This window comes from Oryzias latipes, chromosome 4, assembly GCF_053564925.1.
Source record: "Oryzias latipes strain Hd-rR chromosome 4, Olatipes_Hd-rR_3.1".
NCBI lineage: Eukaryota > Metazoa > Chordata > Actinopteri > Beloniformes > Adrianichthyidae > Oryzias > Oryzias latipes.
In genome coordinates this window covers 34,507,082-34,524,494 of record NC_136240.1, presented here as the reverse complement: position 1 = coordinate 34,524,494, position 17,413 = coordinate 34,507,082, and the positions used below count along the sequence as shown (strand labels likewise).

The 17,413-nt window shown below is 41.2% G+C and overlaps 1 protein-coding gene across 3 annotated transcripts in view; it reads left to right on the top strand.

The window, feature by feature from the left end:
- agbl4 (AGBL carboxypeptidase 4) overlaps window positions 1-17,413 on the top strand; it is a 426,145-nt gene that overhangs the window by 408,130 nt on the left and 602 nt on the right. For all 3 annotated transcript variants that reach the window (XM_078946347.1, XM_078946349.1, XM_078946348.1), the window contains 3 exons: window positions 2,146-2,298; window positions 6,398-6,560; window positions 17,310-17,403. In XM_078946347.1, the coding sequence (XP_078802473.1) occupies window positions 2,146-2,298; window positions 6,398-6,560; window positions 17,310-17,403 (410 nt within the window). The remainder of the gene's footprint in view (window positions 1-2,145; window positions 2,299-6,397; window positions 6,561-17,309; window positions 17,404-17,413) is intronic.

The window sequence follows — 17,413 nt, the reverse complement described above, 5'->3', positions numbered from 1 at the left end:
GTCAGTTCACCAGTTTGTTTAGTTAGGCATACATTTTAAAATATTGGAGCGCCAGCTCTGACGTTGAGCAGTTGATGCTTCTCAGGAACTATTTTATGATCAAGGATGACAGAAGCAGCCAGTCTGTAGAATGCACCGAACGTAAATAACATCAGACGAATTTGGAAGACGTAGACTTCTTCGCCAGATTTGTTTTTACTGGGTACTGTTAAGTCAGGAAACTTTTTCTTTTGAAACTTTTATTTGTCAGCGTTTCTTAGGTCTTTCTAACTTTTTAACGCTAAAGCTGTTGTCACATCTACTTGTATGGGAGTTGACACGAACGGGTTGTTTTGGCCCATCAACGGTTATACAGAGGCACAGCCACATCTTAACCCTCCTGATATGTTCATTTGTGAGAAACAGAAATAGTGTTCCTGGGTCAAATTTGACCCGGTGCATGTTTAGTTATCCAAAAGATGTCTGACACCAAAATAAAATCCTAAATTGGTGATTCTAATTACTAATTTAATTACTAACTCCATTACTGATTATTTTATCAATATTTAGTGCAGTTGTGTTCCTTACTTCTAACAGGGAATGGTTCAAATATTAGATAATTCACGTTTTCATAAAACTATACAATATATTTTATTTTATATATTCAAACTTTTTTTTAATGTTCAACTACTTTGTAAATTTTTTAAAGATCAACATATAAAATACAATGGTTTTACATAACACTGAAACAGAAAATTGAAATTTTGTTTTACATAAATGTCCTGTGAACCAGAAATGTGTATGTGTGTTTGTGCGTGATTGGGGTGAAATATGTCTCAAAGCTGCAAAGAAAGAAATACTCTGACACCCTTTTACCTCCAGTTTGACTGCTGGGTCAAATTGACCCGAACAGTATCTATATGATATAAACATGCAGGGGGTGGTTGCAAATATGTGAAATGAACCATTTTCACATTATATGTTGATTACACTAACTAAGCAGAAGACGTTTCATATGGAAAAAATACTTTGAACTATTTTTCTTATATGTTCAAATTTAACAGGTCAATTTGACCCGTAACATAACGGGAGCGCAGGTGTGTCTTACAGTTCCCTTGAGGCTTGCACAACATACCGTTGTTGTGCAAGCAGTAAGTGTATTGTAGAGTATCCGTGAGGTTAATGGAAGTTGCAGGCACTTATGACATAAAGACGATGCTGTCGTGTAATTATCTTACACCACGCAATAGTCATGTGTAAAAACGTAGTCACAACTGCCCCCATCTCACCTCGTTGTTATATAAGTGCCCACCACGACCTGTTGTCCACAGCATGCCCGTAGAAAACATGCATGAACATTTTCACTCTGCAGGTTCACGGAGCCGTCTATGATCGTGAAATTTCCTGCAAATCGCCTTCATGCCCCATACATCCATCCGTCCATTCTCCAAACGTAATTTCTCATGACGATCCCTTTTTTCAAAGGAAAGAGCTAGAGCAGAGCGCTGTAGCATCACCGTGACAACATGACGCACTGCGTTTTACATAGTCTGCTTTTTGGGAAAAAAGATTTAAACTCAAAAACATAACGCGATTAAAGTTCTGATAATTGATTAAATATTTATTTTTCACGTAAATGATGACCATGGTATAAGCAGAATAATGCTCTTCGATGTGTGCGTTATCAGACGTGAACGGACTTCACAGAAGCAATCATCCGCCACAAAAATAAGATAAACGCGATAGAAAACTAAATCCCTGCAAAAACAAAAAAACAAATAGACGCTCCTAACTTTTAGATCATCACTTTGCGGATGTAAATCCCTACAGTGTTTCAGGTGAATGTTGAAGGGAGTCCAGTCGGAGTTCAACTGCTCTTTCTGTGTCCGTCAAAAACCAGACTCAGCGATGGCACATGTGGTTGGTTGTCTTTCTTCAGATTTCTCTGTGGCCTTACTTTCTGCTTTGTCTGTAGCATTTTGTGAGGCCTCCATGTGGGTCACAGTCTTTTCCCTGCAGCGTCTCCACGAAGTCATACATGTCCATCTTTGCTCCCAGAGAGACCATTTGTTGAAGACTCCGCTCCCTGATGGAGGACGTGCCCAGACTCCCTGCTCCCTTGAAAAAACCTCTCTTCTCTTTTTGTGTTCTACTTCTAACTTGCAGAGGGTTAGTTTGGAGTTCTACATTGATGTCCATGCCCACTCGACCATGCTGAACGGCTTCATGTATGGAAATGTGTTTGAGGACGAAGAGCGTGTCCAGAGACAGGCTGTCTTCCCCCGACTGCTGTGCCAAAACGCTCCAGACTTCTCTTTTGTAAGTGACACCAACAGACATACACAGACAACCAGAGCCGTGTGCTGAGGGGCCAGTCATTCGCCGGCCTCGCTAGCAAAGCTAGTTTTGGAAAAGCATGAAATAGTCTTATCTCAGCAAGTCCTGGAGAAGTGATGCTCAGTCAGGCACTGCATTGCCAACTGCTGCACTCTCAGTGGCAGACACTCCAGAGCACAGGTTGGACTGGGCACCAGTGAAGTGTAGCTGAATTCATTTGACTTAAGTGTTGATTTTAATAGGCTAAAAACATGCCTTAGTTAACAATGATGCACTCAGCCGCTTGGAGTTAGGTGCAAACGCAAGATGTTCAGCTAACGGGAAATGTGTGAAGACAAAAAGAGAAAACCAAAATGAAAAAGGTACACTCTGATCAGAAATGAGAAAAAACATTCGAGTTCCACCCCGATCCTCTTTTCATCTACTACAAAAGAGTTCCCAGTGGTCTTTTTCCGGAACCAGGAACCGCCCTCGAGGTGATCTCGGTTCGTTTCCAATCGGACTGAGCTTTGGTTGGCTCTGAGATTCCTCAGTCTGGATACCGGAGCGGAACAACTGGACCAAGACGGCCACCGTAGCCGGAGGTCACGTGATCTAAACACAGGAGTAGCAACTAATGAGTTGCAGAAAAATGTAATGCAATGATTGTCATTTTATCAGAGAAGAAGAAAGCGTCCAACTCCTTACTTGTTGGACACAGCTAAAAACACTTCTTGCACGCTTTTCTTTCCCTCGTTACGCGGTACGCGTAAGCCTGTCTGCCGCACCCCAAAAGCTACCCTGTAGTTCCCTTAGATGCCAGTCTCAATACAGACAAAACGCAAGGTTCAGGACTCGATCCGGAACAAAGGATCGAGTCAAATATGACAAATTTTGACTTTTGTCAAAACAAACCCACTTTTGGAAAAAGAAAATGGGCCTGAAAATCCTGATTGAGTCTAATTAATTGAATTAAGAGCGGGAATACTCCAATCAAGTTGTAGAAAGGGCTCAAGCATCTCTGATGGCCATGGGACGCACCCGAGTATAATTACAGATGATGAAAAAGACTGTTGGATTAAGACGTTTCTGTCTTTTATTATTACTAAATTATGGAAATGCCACTTTGGGTTGTTGTAACTTTGTAGTTGTAGAGAAGGGGCGTGATGAGAAAAAGAAATCACAAAGTCAAGTGATGAAAGTCTTTGAAAATCCCTCAGAAAAACACTAGACTGCTGCAAAGATGCAGAAGGTCACAGGGGAGCACAGGCCTGCAGAACATCCAGATGCTCCGGCAGAAAAGTCCAGGTGTTCTGCAGCAGACTTTCAGTGATGCTGAAATATGAAACTGATACGACTGAGTGTTTAAAGTCTTCCGCTCTCTCCATTCATTATCCACCCAACGGTTTCCTCTCAGCTGTCTCTTCCTGTGACCTTCTTTTTCCTCAATGACAGTGGCATTTCCTAACAGAGCCACTTCAGCCCATAGTAAGGAGTAACCTTTATTGCCTATTGACACTCAGAGAGTAGAAGAGGAGCCAGATGTTCGCCCACATGTGTATGAAAATGTCATTCATTGTGCGCGTCTGTGCTGCAGGGATGGTTACGGAGGACGAGTGAAACTCAATTTCAGGAGAAACTCTTTCTTTCTTTTTCTGTGTTTGTATAGCTTGAGTGACAGCTGGCCCAGGGGTCATATCCCTTACTGCGCTTTTGTCCCTCTGCCCATTCAGCACTACCTAAAGCCCAGTGCAGCAGCAGCAGCACAACACAATCACGGCTAAATCCCACCGGTGGCTGCTAAGTCTGCATTTCAGCAAGTCAGTGCGGTGCAGAGAAGTGACGGAGAACGGGAAGTTTTTCAACACTCTTCCCAAAACGCCAGCGTGTTGTGCGGTACAGCCGACACGTCCGTCTATAACCCACCCGGAGTTGTAATGACATTATATGAATCCACGAAAATAAGCTGATTATTCACAAAGTGAAGTTACTGTACGTTCATTCTCTCTTTAGTTGAACCGATGCTGTGCTGAAGGTGGAAATGACAAGGAGGAGATTTTTAAAAGCTGACACAGTTTTTCAGTATCCAGAAGATCCACACGTGAATATATTTGTGTGTACATAAATTCCTATATTACAAAGTCATCATTTGAAATGTTTATAAATGTACACAAATAGGGTATATATAAAAAGCAGATTTTAAAATGAATCAGACAATTATTTAGAATTAAAACGATAAACGTAGATAAAACGTCTGTTCTCAGAGCTTGGTGAATTGGACCGCTCTGTTCACGGTTGTCATGACAACGGCCCCCAACACGAACAGAAATGTTCGTGTGCGTTCTCTTGTAGGTACTTTTTTTGGTCAGTCAAGATAATAGAAAGTCAGATTAGCCCCTGAATCTATGGTTAGGAGTCTGACGCTGACACTTTTCTGGAGTTTTGTGGGAACGCATGTGAGCCGTATCGAAGTTCAGTTGGTCGGACTGCATTTCAATCAATTATGGTAGGAATGTTGATTGGCTGACAGCAAATGTAAAAAATAATGTATATAAATATAGTTTTTTTTGCTTATTTATTTTCGATGGCCCTTGAGTTACCGAGACTTTCACCAATCAGAAGTGAGCTTTTTGGAAGTCTACATCCCTGCTTGAAAGTGTGTTACACAAAATCTGTCAATCAAGCATTTTGAACGTTTGGCATGGGCGCTCCACTTGCCTTTTTTGAGGCACCTGATTGGTCAGTTTATAACTTAAATAACTTGCACTAAAAAAAACTTATCATGAAAAAAAAGGTATCAGATCAAGAATGGTTCTCCTGACCAAGAGAATGACTGAATAATAGCTGTTTCTTTTCTTATAGAAGTCTATGATATTTTGGCATCTTGAAACCAGCACAAACTTCCTGTTTGGAACGGGGAGGGGGGGGGGGGGGGGGTCAACCAGTCCAGTCCTCATATACACCAAAATTTTAGATAGGACTAATTTGTCCTTTTGCCGCCAAATTTCGGAAAAGTTTCTTCTCGTTCGAATGTAAATTAAAGCAAATATTATTTTTTTTCCAGCAATCATATCATCTTATGGAATTTTGGAAGATTCCTGTGACGTTTCCAATCAAGAGAAAACTTTATGGTTGAATAAAAAGAAGTTTCAGTTATTGGGTTATGAATAGTACGGAGCCCCTACAGGGCCACTGAAGAAAAACATTTTTGAAGTAAAAAAAATAATCGAAGTTAAAAAATAAAATAAAATAATTACGGCTGTGCACCTGTTACTAAGTAATTTGCGCACAGGGAAATGTTCCCAAGTTAACTGGAAATGGCATTACGTTAACTAATTGAGTTTTACTTTGCTTTGCTTTGACTTGTCTACAAAGAGATCGCAGCTTTGCTTGCTTACCATCACAATTACATCATCTTTGAGCGCCATCGTAAACGAAATTTAAAGTCATGTGGTTTGCTTCAAAAAAGGGTCCAAATTATATTTGGCATTTGGATTCTTATGACAAACTAAAACCATTTGTTATTTGTATTAATGGTTGTTAGTAACTGGTGAATAAAACAAACAATTGAAATAAAAACAAGAAAAAAACTGTTAGTAACAGGTTAGCACCCGTTAGTTTTTTGTTTTGTTTTGTTTTTTTGGTTCAAATTTTTTTTTTCTACAATGGCCCTTTATGGGCTCCATAGAACAGTTCTTGGCGGAACACTGATTTTTTTTTTTAGTTCATGCTTTTTGTGTCTGCAGCCTCTCTAATGGTCACAGTGGCTATTTGTTGCTAAGTCCACGTTATGCCATTAGAAACTATAAAGGTTTATGAAGCCAATGGGAGCTATAAAGTGGGTTTTCTTTTACGACTCCATCTGTAAGAATAATGTAAATCTAAAATTTGGCTCCCCATCATCTCTATTTTTCCATCACAAAAGTGGCTTTTCAACCATGTAATGTTTCTGCAAAATTAAAGCTAAGCAACTTTTTTCCCTTTTAGAATTTTATTTTACCCGATGGTCTGGCCCTAACTCTAAGCTGGTGTGCGCTAATCCTTATAATCTTGAAGTGCCGTCCCGTTTGGCGAACGTCTGTCTTCCCGTCTGCTCCTCCAGTCCAACACTTCCTTTAACCGTGACGTGGTGAAGGCCGGGACCGGCAGGCGCTTCCTGGGTGGACTCCTCGATGACACCTCCTACTGCTACACTCTGGAGGTGTCCTTCTACAGCTTCATGACAGCCGGCAGCACCGCCCCGGTGCCGTACACAGAGGAAACTTGTATCCTTCATCGCGTGCTCAAACCATTTTTCTCTACGCAAACATGTGCGTCCTTTCTTCAACAACCCCCATCTGTAATCAAGCCTCTGGAGTGTCAATTTGGGTGCCTGTGAAGCCTGAGAGTGTGTCCGCATGTGTGTGTGTGAACGCAGGTCATGTGTATTCACCAGGAAGGCAAGTTGCTCTTTTGTTGGCCGTTGTTGCAGCAGATGTGTAGTGACAGAACAGGGTGTGATATCTGCGTCTATTGATTTCAATTACAAAGGAGAGAACAGAGAGGAGCTGGTGCTGACATATGTAGCTGCGTGTGCCGAAGCTTTTTATTGCAATAAAAACATGGAGCAAACAAGCCTCCTGTCAGGCAGACTCATGCACACACGGAGCAGGAACACAAATAGGGATTTAGCGCTGAAGCCGAAGGTCACGGGCTCCTTAATGGAGGCAGATGGAAGAAGTTTTCCTTCCAATGACCTTCTCAGGTCTGAGAAGCTCCTGAGTGAAGCTCCTGATCTTTCCGATAGACTGAGAGAGAGGAGGGGAAAGAGATTTAGAGAGTGATAAGGACCCTACATATGAAAAGCATGTGCTCTGCTGCACAAAGACTGAAGGTGGAGCGCTATAGACGGCGTAGCACAAGTGCCCTCTAGTGTTGTTCTTTGAGTCTTCTCCAGAGATGAGACGGTTATACGAACAGGAAAAAGTCAAATCTGCTTTAGAGTTGCTGGGAATATTTCATTTTTGAACATATTTTTCACTTTAATGGCAAAATAATATGAGAACTAGAAAGGAGCTGCATTTCCAGAAGAAAATGCAGGATTGAATGGGACATTGCTGAATGAAAATGAAACTTAAAGGGTAAGAATTGGAAAAAATAAATATAAATAGATAAAGAAATGATCAAAGTTGACCATAAATAAAGTCAAAACAGCACAATAACAAATAAATATGTTGGTGAAAATGCCAGAGCCGGGTATCGAACCAGCGAGCTTCTGCTCCAAGGATTCCCATGGATTTCAATGGAGGCAGAAATCCTGGAATATCTGGAAAAGTTTAAGGATTTAAAGGACCAGAAGTCACAGCTGGAAAAAGCTGAAAGAGCTGAACATTTGAACAGTTGAATGGTTCAAATAGATGAAAAATAGTGGGAGTTAAACGGTAAAAAAAAGGGCGGAAGAAACTAAAATAACGAAAGAGAAACGGGGAAACAATGGTTGAATACTTTACAGCATTCAACCAATGTGCATTCCTCTTTCGTTTTCACACTGAAAAAGTGAATATTGTGTATTTTGTTGGAAATATGAACCCCTAGTGCTATAAAAGATTCACCTTCAATCTGCTCCTTTTTGAAGGTCAAACCAGATGACTCTGGTCTGGTGGGAGGACGTGTTCGTGTCCAGGTGTGTGGATGTTTTTCTTGATGTGATAAGGTGGAGGACCACGGGGGAGGAGCTTTGCGGAGTGGGCAGGCGGCACGGGGACCCGCTGTAGAGCGGAGATTGGGGTCAGGCAGGCTGGAGGAACAGGCCATGTCACTTTTCACGCCCCGGCGGTCTGCTCGATGGAGCGTGTAAATCATCAACAGAGACCTTTAGCACCCCGCCCCTTCCTCTCGCTGACTCTCTCACCTGGAGCACACACTCACACAAACGGCACACAATCTTCCAAACTAATACATGACAAATAAATAATGCCCTTGGCCCCTGACCCTTTCTAAATGTGCCGGCCTCACCTTTTCATCTTTGCCGTATCGCCGTCTCCACTGCGGGGACCCAGTGCAGCTAAAATTGAAATCCTAACCTTTCCAACAGCCAAGACTTTTGTCACAGTTGGAAGGTGCTCGTGAAACGGTGGAGCGCCGTGTGTGGTTGTGTATTTGTGTTTGATTTCTCACCCCCCCCATCTTTCCTTCCTCTCTTCTGTACGTCGTTCTTTCCCCTCGTCTCATTACCCACAACATAAAAGCTCATTATATCACGTTGTCAAGCTGAGACTCCTCTTCCCTGATACTTGATGGCTGATCGTTTCACATCTGCAGTTATCTGTATTTCTATATGTCTCTGGGTTTATGCATCGTGGACATTTATTCCAGGTTTCTGTTGTTTATTCGGTTGGAGCAAGCCAACATCCCAGCTTGCTGTTTTTTTTTGGTTTTTAGACTTTGTGAAGGCTGCACATGGAAATGTTAGAGTGTGGGATCTTGTTCAGCACACAGCTTGATGTTTTCCAGCCTGCATGGGGTTGGGTTGGGGGGGTTCAAAGCCTACTTACCTGAGCTTTTATTTTTTCTGAGTTAGATGACTGAAGGATCCTTACATTTAAAAACTCTATAGGATTAATAGTATTCCTAAAATGATGCGTTTTTTTGTTCATTACCTTTTTCCTCCTTGTAATGTCTCATTAAAGGCGAACACTCATAATCCCGTCGATGCAGAATCGGCGGTGTGACGTCACAAACCGTGTGGATCCTCTGCATGCGTCCGACGCCTGCCAGTGCGACGGCACTTGATGCGCACGTCACTGTAACCGTGGGACTCCATGAATACCAGAGCTGCCAATGAAACACACCATGCATCATTGAATCTGACACCCAGAGGACCGGCTGTGACAAGTATGCAAATGATATGGCTGGGAGGCAATTATGCTTCACTACCGCACATCATACACATCATATCCCACAGACATGCACAAATGGATAGATGCTTTTATATACAAGCAAACACACAGAGGGAGACACTCGCACACAGTTGATTGCACAAATATTGTTGCCATGCTCAGATGAATAGGTGTTCTCACAAGAGTGCTCTCAAAAATGCACACGGCCCGCTTCAGTTGTTCTGTGGTCGTTTTCGGATCTGCAGCGTGGAAAACTCTGGAATATTTTCGGACCACGCAAATGGTAGAAGTCGTTGAGGCAATTTAAGTTTGAAAGAAATGGAAGTGTTGATATGCCTCAGAAAGGCGAACCTGCAGACAGAATTATTACAAATTCAAAGTGAAGCCACTCAGAGGATGAAAGTTTGCTTAAATGCACAAGATTAAACATTTTTGCTCAATGCACTGTAAAAAGAGGTAGCTTGGAAATAGGAAATTGATCTTAAGAAAAAACGATCTACAAAGTAGTAAAGTTATCTGTACATGCAGTGAGAAATCTCATGATGAGACATCAAAATCTAGAAACAAGCAATAAAACGAGAAAAAATAGGCCATATTAAAGCTAACTGTTGGATGGAATTACTTCAAATTGAATGATATGCAACCCAATAATAATTTTTTGGCTAGTTCCAAGAAAATGGTTTGTATTTCTTGAGTTTTTTGATTAACCTATTTGTAGTTCATATATTGATAACAGTGACACAACACCAGTGTACTAAATGAAAATGACTTATTTTAGGGCAAAATTAGTCTGCCCATCTTAGGGTGTATTTAGACTGAACACATTTGGTCCACTTAAAGGGAACCAAAGTCAGTTTCTCCCGATAATCCGGAACAAACATTCAGTCTGAGTACATCCAGGACCAGGAACCGCTCTGGGACTCATCTTTGGAGGTGGTCTTGGATTGTTTCCCATCGGACTGAGCTCTGGTTCGCTCGGAGTTTCCTCAGTCTGAATCGGCTCTGGGCTCGGAGCGGAAAAACTGGACCAAAACGGCCGCCGAAGCCAAGCATTATGGGATGTTAACAAAGTAGGAATGAGGCAACCATGACGATAAGACACAGCAACTTATTGAAACATGTAATGTAATTGGACGAATGCAGGCTCATTGAAACTATTGAACCACAATCCTTCTCACTGTTTTCCCAACAATCTACATATCATAAACATAAACAACTTCAGAACTAAACCAAAAATTACACTGAAGTTTTTTGAGTCTCAAATCAAGATTTTCTATTGTCAAGAGTTTAGAACAAAAGGATTTTTCAGTCATTCATTCATCTTCTTCCGTTTGTCCCTTTCGGGGTCACGGGGCTGCTGGAGCCTATCCCGGCCACTTATGGGCGAAGGCAGGGGACACCCTGGACAGATCGCCAGTCTGTCGCAGGGTCACACATATCACACACCCACACACACTCACATTCACACCTAGGGACAATTTGGAGTGACCAATTAACCTATGACCTATTACCAATTAACCGGTGGGAGGAAGCTGGAGTCCCAAGAGAAAACCCACGCATGCACAGGGAGAACATGCTAACTCCACACAGAAAGGTCCCCCATTGATGTTCTGGTTCAGGCCCCCCAGCCACGACTTGAACCAGGGGCTTTCTTGCTGTAAGGCAAGAGCGCTAACCACTGCGCCACCGTGCAGCCTATAGGGTTTTAATAATAAGAATAATTTCCTTATTTCTACATTCTAGCTCTTAACCCTTGTGCTGTCTTAGATGACCCCCCCCCCCCCCGTTCCATTGACGTGTACTCCCTACCATGACAAAGGTGGATAAAGGTGGAAAGATTTCATGTAATCCCTGGACACCAGTGAAGATCACAAATCATTGAAGAAAAAAGGTTCAGAGCACTGTCTAGTGGGTCTAGATGACCCAACTCCCAATGTTAAAGTGCCTAGGATAGCACAAGGGTTAAATAGTGAAAAGTTCTCCACTCTGCTGAATTTGAGAAAAGCTTGCAGAAAGATGCAGAGCAAAGAGAAGGTAATAAGTGGGTAGTAACAATGCAGTGTCAAACGTTTATCCCAGTTGTCTCCAGATGAAATGTGTAAAACAGCAAACGTGGAATGAAAGCTGTGGCAGAGGCTTTGTGCAAAATCAATCCACTGTTTCTGAAGTAACTTTTGGTTCTTTTCTAAAATCAATCCACAACTCAATAAGTACATGCACACACAGTCCCCTAACAGATGCAGGACAGGTTCTTGGCCCTTCGATCCAACCAGCATCAATCTGATGTGTTTTGCTTCCCCAACATCTTTGCTGCTGTGTTTGCTCTTCACAAACATAATCCAATTTAGGTTGATGATCAGAGCAAAGAGAGCTGAGCAGGTTCTGCACGATCTGGCATCCCGGGAAACAGGTTTTTTTCCACCAAAAGTCTGTTGTCAAAGCAAGATTAAATAATTGGCAAAGCAAAGACTAATCCTTCTGTAGGCTCATATTAATGGGCCACATAACAAAACATGAAACAAAATATTAAAGTCATGTTTTTAAATCTGTCTATTTTATATACAAGTTTAAAAACAACTGTTTTTGTCAGATTCTGAAACTGACCCTGCTGTGTTTTGATGTTTAAAAATTGAACATTTTTAATATAAAACCTCAGAATAACATCCTATCATCCATATAGATAAACTTTGAAGCCAGAAAATGCCTTTTTTAAAGATGTTTAAGGGGCACAGTAGTGGACGTTTTTTGTTAGTGCATTTTGAAAGTAAATTAAAGAAATGACAGCTTAATTAGTTACTATACGCAGTATAGAAGTATTGTCTTGGGTTATATCTCTGCAAATTCCTCTTGATAGGCTGCCACTGCTCCTTCTCAATAATTTATAAATTCACACAAACCAAACAAAGCTGGGGAGGCATTTCATGGACATGTCCTTCGAGGTACAAAACTCTTGTTAAGAGCTTAACAGAACTGTCTGTTTGCATTTCAAACCGGAGTTTGTATATATCTATAGATATATCTATGGATATATATATGTATGTAAATGTGGATCAACTCTTACTTTAAGGTTCAGTTTGGAAATGGAGGAAAGCCTTTTTCATGATGCATTTATCACATGTGTGCAATAATCAGAGGATCTTAGTTGCATTATGTAAATTTGAATGCACCTTAATTACACAATTATATCCTCGCAGAGTCTTCGTGCCATCTGGCGACACACGCTGCTGCCTTTCTATTCCAGCCCCGAGGCTGCAGCCGTGTCAGTGAAGCGCAGAAGAGCTGCAGGTGAAAAGACACAATTTTACGACGAGTGAAAAAGCTGAATGATGCTCCAAGTTCTGAGGGAAATGGCTTTTAGGAGGGATTTGATTGGATGCAAACTTTGACCTAAAAAATGGTTGCCATTATGTAGACTGCACTTTGGAACCCGTGAACCTGAAAATTTGTTTAGGAATTCAAATTACCGTCTAATGCTGGTGGACAACAGATGGAATAATGACTCGAGAGCCCTAATTCACGTTTGTGTTTAGGTATATTAAGCACAATACTTCTATTTCTACTTATTGAAGAAGCCAAAAATTGGCAGTAAACAAATGCTATTATATGTTTTTTATTTAGAAATGCTTAGGTCAAAGAGAATTCATGTGTATACTAAAGGAAAGAAAGCTTTTGAATTTCACTTTTTTGCTTGGCTTTCAGAGCTAGTCTCCTTGACAGTAACAGTCTCTCTGATCAGGGTTTGGATTCGGCTCCTGTTTGTCCCTTTGGGCCACTGGACGTGAGCTTGATTCACTATTAGGGACAAAACTGTCCCTTTCTGTATCGCTGTTGTTGACTAGCCCCTTAATTAGCATTGATAATGAGTTCTCTGCATGTCAGTGCACTGACAGGACCTGCCAGTGGCCCATATTGATGGCTTGAATGTCCCTTTGCTTGTCTCCTTGTTAACACTTGTCCTATAGGCAGCTCTCTCCATGTGTCCCGCTCATTTTTCCACCGGGGACCTTGTCGCGTGTTTGTCACCTTGTCTGTCTGTCGGGCGGGACAAGTCACAAGAGACGTGATGGCGAAAAGCGGCAGAAAGTGGTGCCGACAGCTGACATCTGCAGTAAACAAGTCATCCTTTTCATTACTTTTGTTTCACATGCCCCCATAATCTCACCAACATCTACCCTTGAGCCACGACCATGACCTGCTATTGATTGGACAAGACCATTATGATTATAAAGAACAGCCAGCACACAGGCGGGAAGCTACACACTGCATCCACACACCTCAATAACAGATAATGATGGTACAGGGGTCATGACAGTGAAGGTATTTACACAATGTAAACAATCAAATTAGTATTAATTATGTCAGTTCAAACTGGATTGCCTGCATGTGGACGGCTAAAAAACTTTTCTGAGTACTTCTACGACACACAGCGCTCTAATCCAAGCTGCAGCTCGCCAACTGTTTCCTGGCTCTCACCCACAACACTTCCTGCTGCAGCATCAGCCTCATTCCAGACTCTACGGTTTTCCCCGGCAACCAGCCAGGTGACAGCCAGGGCATCCTCCGTGTCTCCGGCCACGTACTCCACGGAAGACGCTCTCCTTCAGAAACCGACCGTCCATCATAAAACCTCCTGCAATAGACGGCGAGTCGTGACAAGCCAAGCTGAGAGCCCATCTGTGCACGGCGGGGTCTGGGAGATATTTCTGTCGCCGAGCGTGCCTGGCCAAAGAACGTGGGACTGGCACCGCTCTCTGCTGATGAAAGAAAACAGAGAGAAGCACCAGAAACTTTCCAAAGGTCAGAGTGAGAACATCAAGGGTGCTTTTAAAACAATAAATTACAATTACTAAGGATCCATTTAAGTTTTTAAATATGTATAATTTCATGGTTAATGTCAACATTTAACTTTTCTATTTTAGTTTTTTTACACTTGTAGGTGAAAAACATTTCACTTCAGATATGTGATATTTCAGTAAATTCAAAAATGTATTTGTTAGAGTGGTTCAAATACAAAAAATCATCTAAAGCAATTCAGGTCAGGGGATCAGATTTTTACCAGAAAAGCTAGTTTTTAGATCATTTTGCATCATAAAAATGTTACTTTCTTTTCAAAATATCAACACAGTAGACTGTAAATAAAAGAAATTGTATTTTTTTTTATTGTTACGTATTTTAATTGTTAATTGAAATTTTGATTCATTTTTTAATTAACATTTCAGAAAACATCTTTTGGAGGAAATTTTTACTTTCTTGCAGGACAACAAATCTAAAAGACATTCTGCGTTTGTTAGAAATTTAAAGTGCACCTCTGTCTGAACTTGCCTGTTAAAATTCATTTGAGTGAATAAAAACACTCAGGAGAATTTAGTTTTTTGTGGGGGAAAAGCTTAAAGTGCACTCATTATAATAGTGTACTTTATCGTAAATTAAATAATCTAATAATTTCCCTTCTACTCATTGTTTAAATAAAATAATGATTTCTTGCATTTCTTCTACATTCCAGCTAAATTAGGCCCATCAGGCACGGCTGTGGAGGAATTTTCTGTTTGCAAATGAACTAAAATAGCAGGAAAGTAACACAAAGTAAACATGCTTTTCTTTTGGAGCATTGCAGTTGTGAACAAATGACTTATTTCCCCTTACAATCATTGACTGTTCATGTGAATTCTGTGTGATGCCATCCTTAGAAAATAGTTTACTTCTGGCTTTGACGAATTGAAGTCAATTCAGTCGCCATTTTTCCGCTGTGCGGACGAGCCAGACATCGTCAGTAGGCAGTGATTGGTCCGAGTCGGTCTGAGTCATCTTTCCTATGGCAACCACTGGCCACACCCCTACCAGTTGAAAGCAGGCTCGGGAGAATCAAATGCTCCACCTGATTTTACTGTAGCATCTGATTGGTCAGTTTGTCACTTGAATAAATTGCACTACAGAGAAAATATGAAAAAATAAGGATTATCAAGAACATGTTAAAAAAAATATCAGAGCAGCAATAGTTATTCTGACCAATAGAACAACTGAGGAACAGCTGTTTAATTCTTTTTAGAGGTCTATGGGATTTTGGCTTGTTGGAGCCAGCAGGTACTTCCTGTTTGGAGCGCCAGGGGTCAGGGGGTCACTCAACCTATCACTCTCAAATACAATCAGTGGTTAAATTCCAACATTACATCAACCTGGCTGTTTTACTGTTGGAAATATAATGCACTGAAATGCAGACGTTACTGTTTATTTGCAAATGTAAAACACTGAAATCAGTGTGTTTGACTTTTGGGTTTTTGACAGGGAGCTTTCATCCTATAATGAAACAGACAGAGGCCTCACAGGCTCACATAGACAGAAAAAGTCTGGGCTGATGTTGTTGACACAGATAGACAGACAGATGGGATATGAACACAGACACTGGAGCGATGGTAGAAAGCACAGATACAAACAGCAAAAAGACCTCCATCACTTTCACATTTAAAGGGATTTCTCCTTCATTTATAGGTGTAACTTACCAGCACTTCTGAGGTACGATTTACCACAAACCCCAGAAGCCTGTTGAAATGACCAGCGGACTTCTGGGCGGATTCCAGAAACCCTTATAGATTTTCCGCCGTGCAGGCTTTTGCAGAAGATCAAAATCTTTATTTTCTTTTTTTGTCTTTGAAGTTTTAACAACACGGCTGCGACAGACGGACAGCTGAGCAAACGACAGGTCGTATCTCAGTATCAACAAGGTAATTATGTGGGAAAAGATGGATTACGTCTCTGCGCTGCTCCGTTCAGCTTGTTGAAAAATTGAAGCAGCTAAACATCAATGACACAAGGAGAAACCCTTTATGAATCTGTGGCTCTGAGCTGGGATTTGTGTGAACTTTATTTATGGATTTCCTGCATGATGATGGAATAAAGGCAGAGAAAAGTTGTGAGATGGATCACCGCAGTCTGATGTTTCCCACTCACTTCAGTGCTGAGGATGAAATTTCAAGCAGCATTTTCTTCTCTATCTGTATTCACTACACCGGCGCTCTTTATGATTGGGAACATTGTTTGCATTCAGAGTTTCACCATTCCTTCATTATCTGAAGCGGCCCGACATGATTATTTGCCTGCTAGCCTAATGATCACTGACTTGGCAACAGCACTTATACATACTCAGGTGTTTTATAAAAGCATCGAAGTTATTGATAGTGTCCCTAATGCAGTGGGGAAAGCTGGGCAGGCGGATGATGTGTGCGCTCGCTTCTGAATTTAAATTAGGGCTCCAGTGTAAGTAATTGCTTTGTGTGATTCATGCCAGCATCATGCATTTGGCTGACATGAGTGAAATGCAAGTGATTTAACCCTGCTTAATTCAACAGTGTGTTGTAACTTGCAGTTTTTCACTGGCGTTTACTTATTTGCTGTCCTGACGATGAAGTGACTGCTGATGACAAAGCAGAACCTTTTACCATTATATGTGTCTGAGAGATGGTTTAATGCATCATGCATATAAATTAAGCATGAAAACTTTTGAACGATTTAAGTACTCGTACACTTCTGAATTGTCACTGCAACAAAAACAAGCCTGAATCATTTTCTCACATATCACGGTCTGAATGTTATTATTTTGCAGGTTTCTTTGGAAATAAGAAGCTTTAACCTCTTACGACCAGAGCTCTTGTTTGATATACCTCTTTGCTATTTGGGCTTATAGCAGAATTAACTACTGTGGTAAAAATTTGATGTCCACACGTCTAAAGACCTACTGCTCATGTCTTTCTGGAATTCTGATATATAAATCCACTCCTGTGTTTTGTTTTTAAAGTGAAAGGTTTTTCATGATAAAGTATGTCCGTAGATGTTGTGCTGTGTATCAAAACGTTCAGGTAACACAGCAATTTGGGAATGCTATCAGAACCAAACATGAAAGCTGCAAACAACTTAACAGAGTGAGTTCAAGGATCCTGAAAGAACCTCACAGACGTGGAGAAACTAAACTCCGTTGGATAGGAAGGATACTTTCTTTTTTTAAATGCAAAAAAGAAAAACCTCAATATGCATCACTTTTATGCTCTGTTACACATTTGGCCAGAGGTCTTGTGCAATGCTTCTGCAGTGTTTGAGTTCAAACCAGTTACAGAAAAAGATGAGGCCTTGACTTCCTGTTTTCAGACATGAAGTTGGGCAGGAACGTGGCTCGGACCTTTCTGGATTACTACAAACTGAGCAACCTCATCAAGGACAACAGGCCACTTCATATTCAGAGGTACAACCGC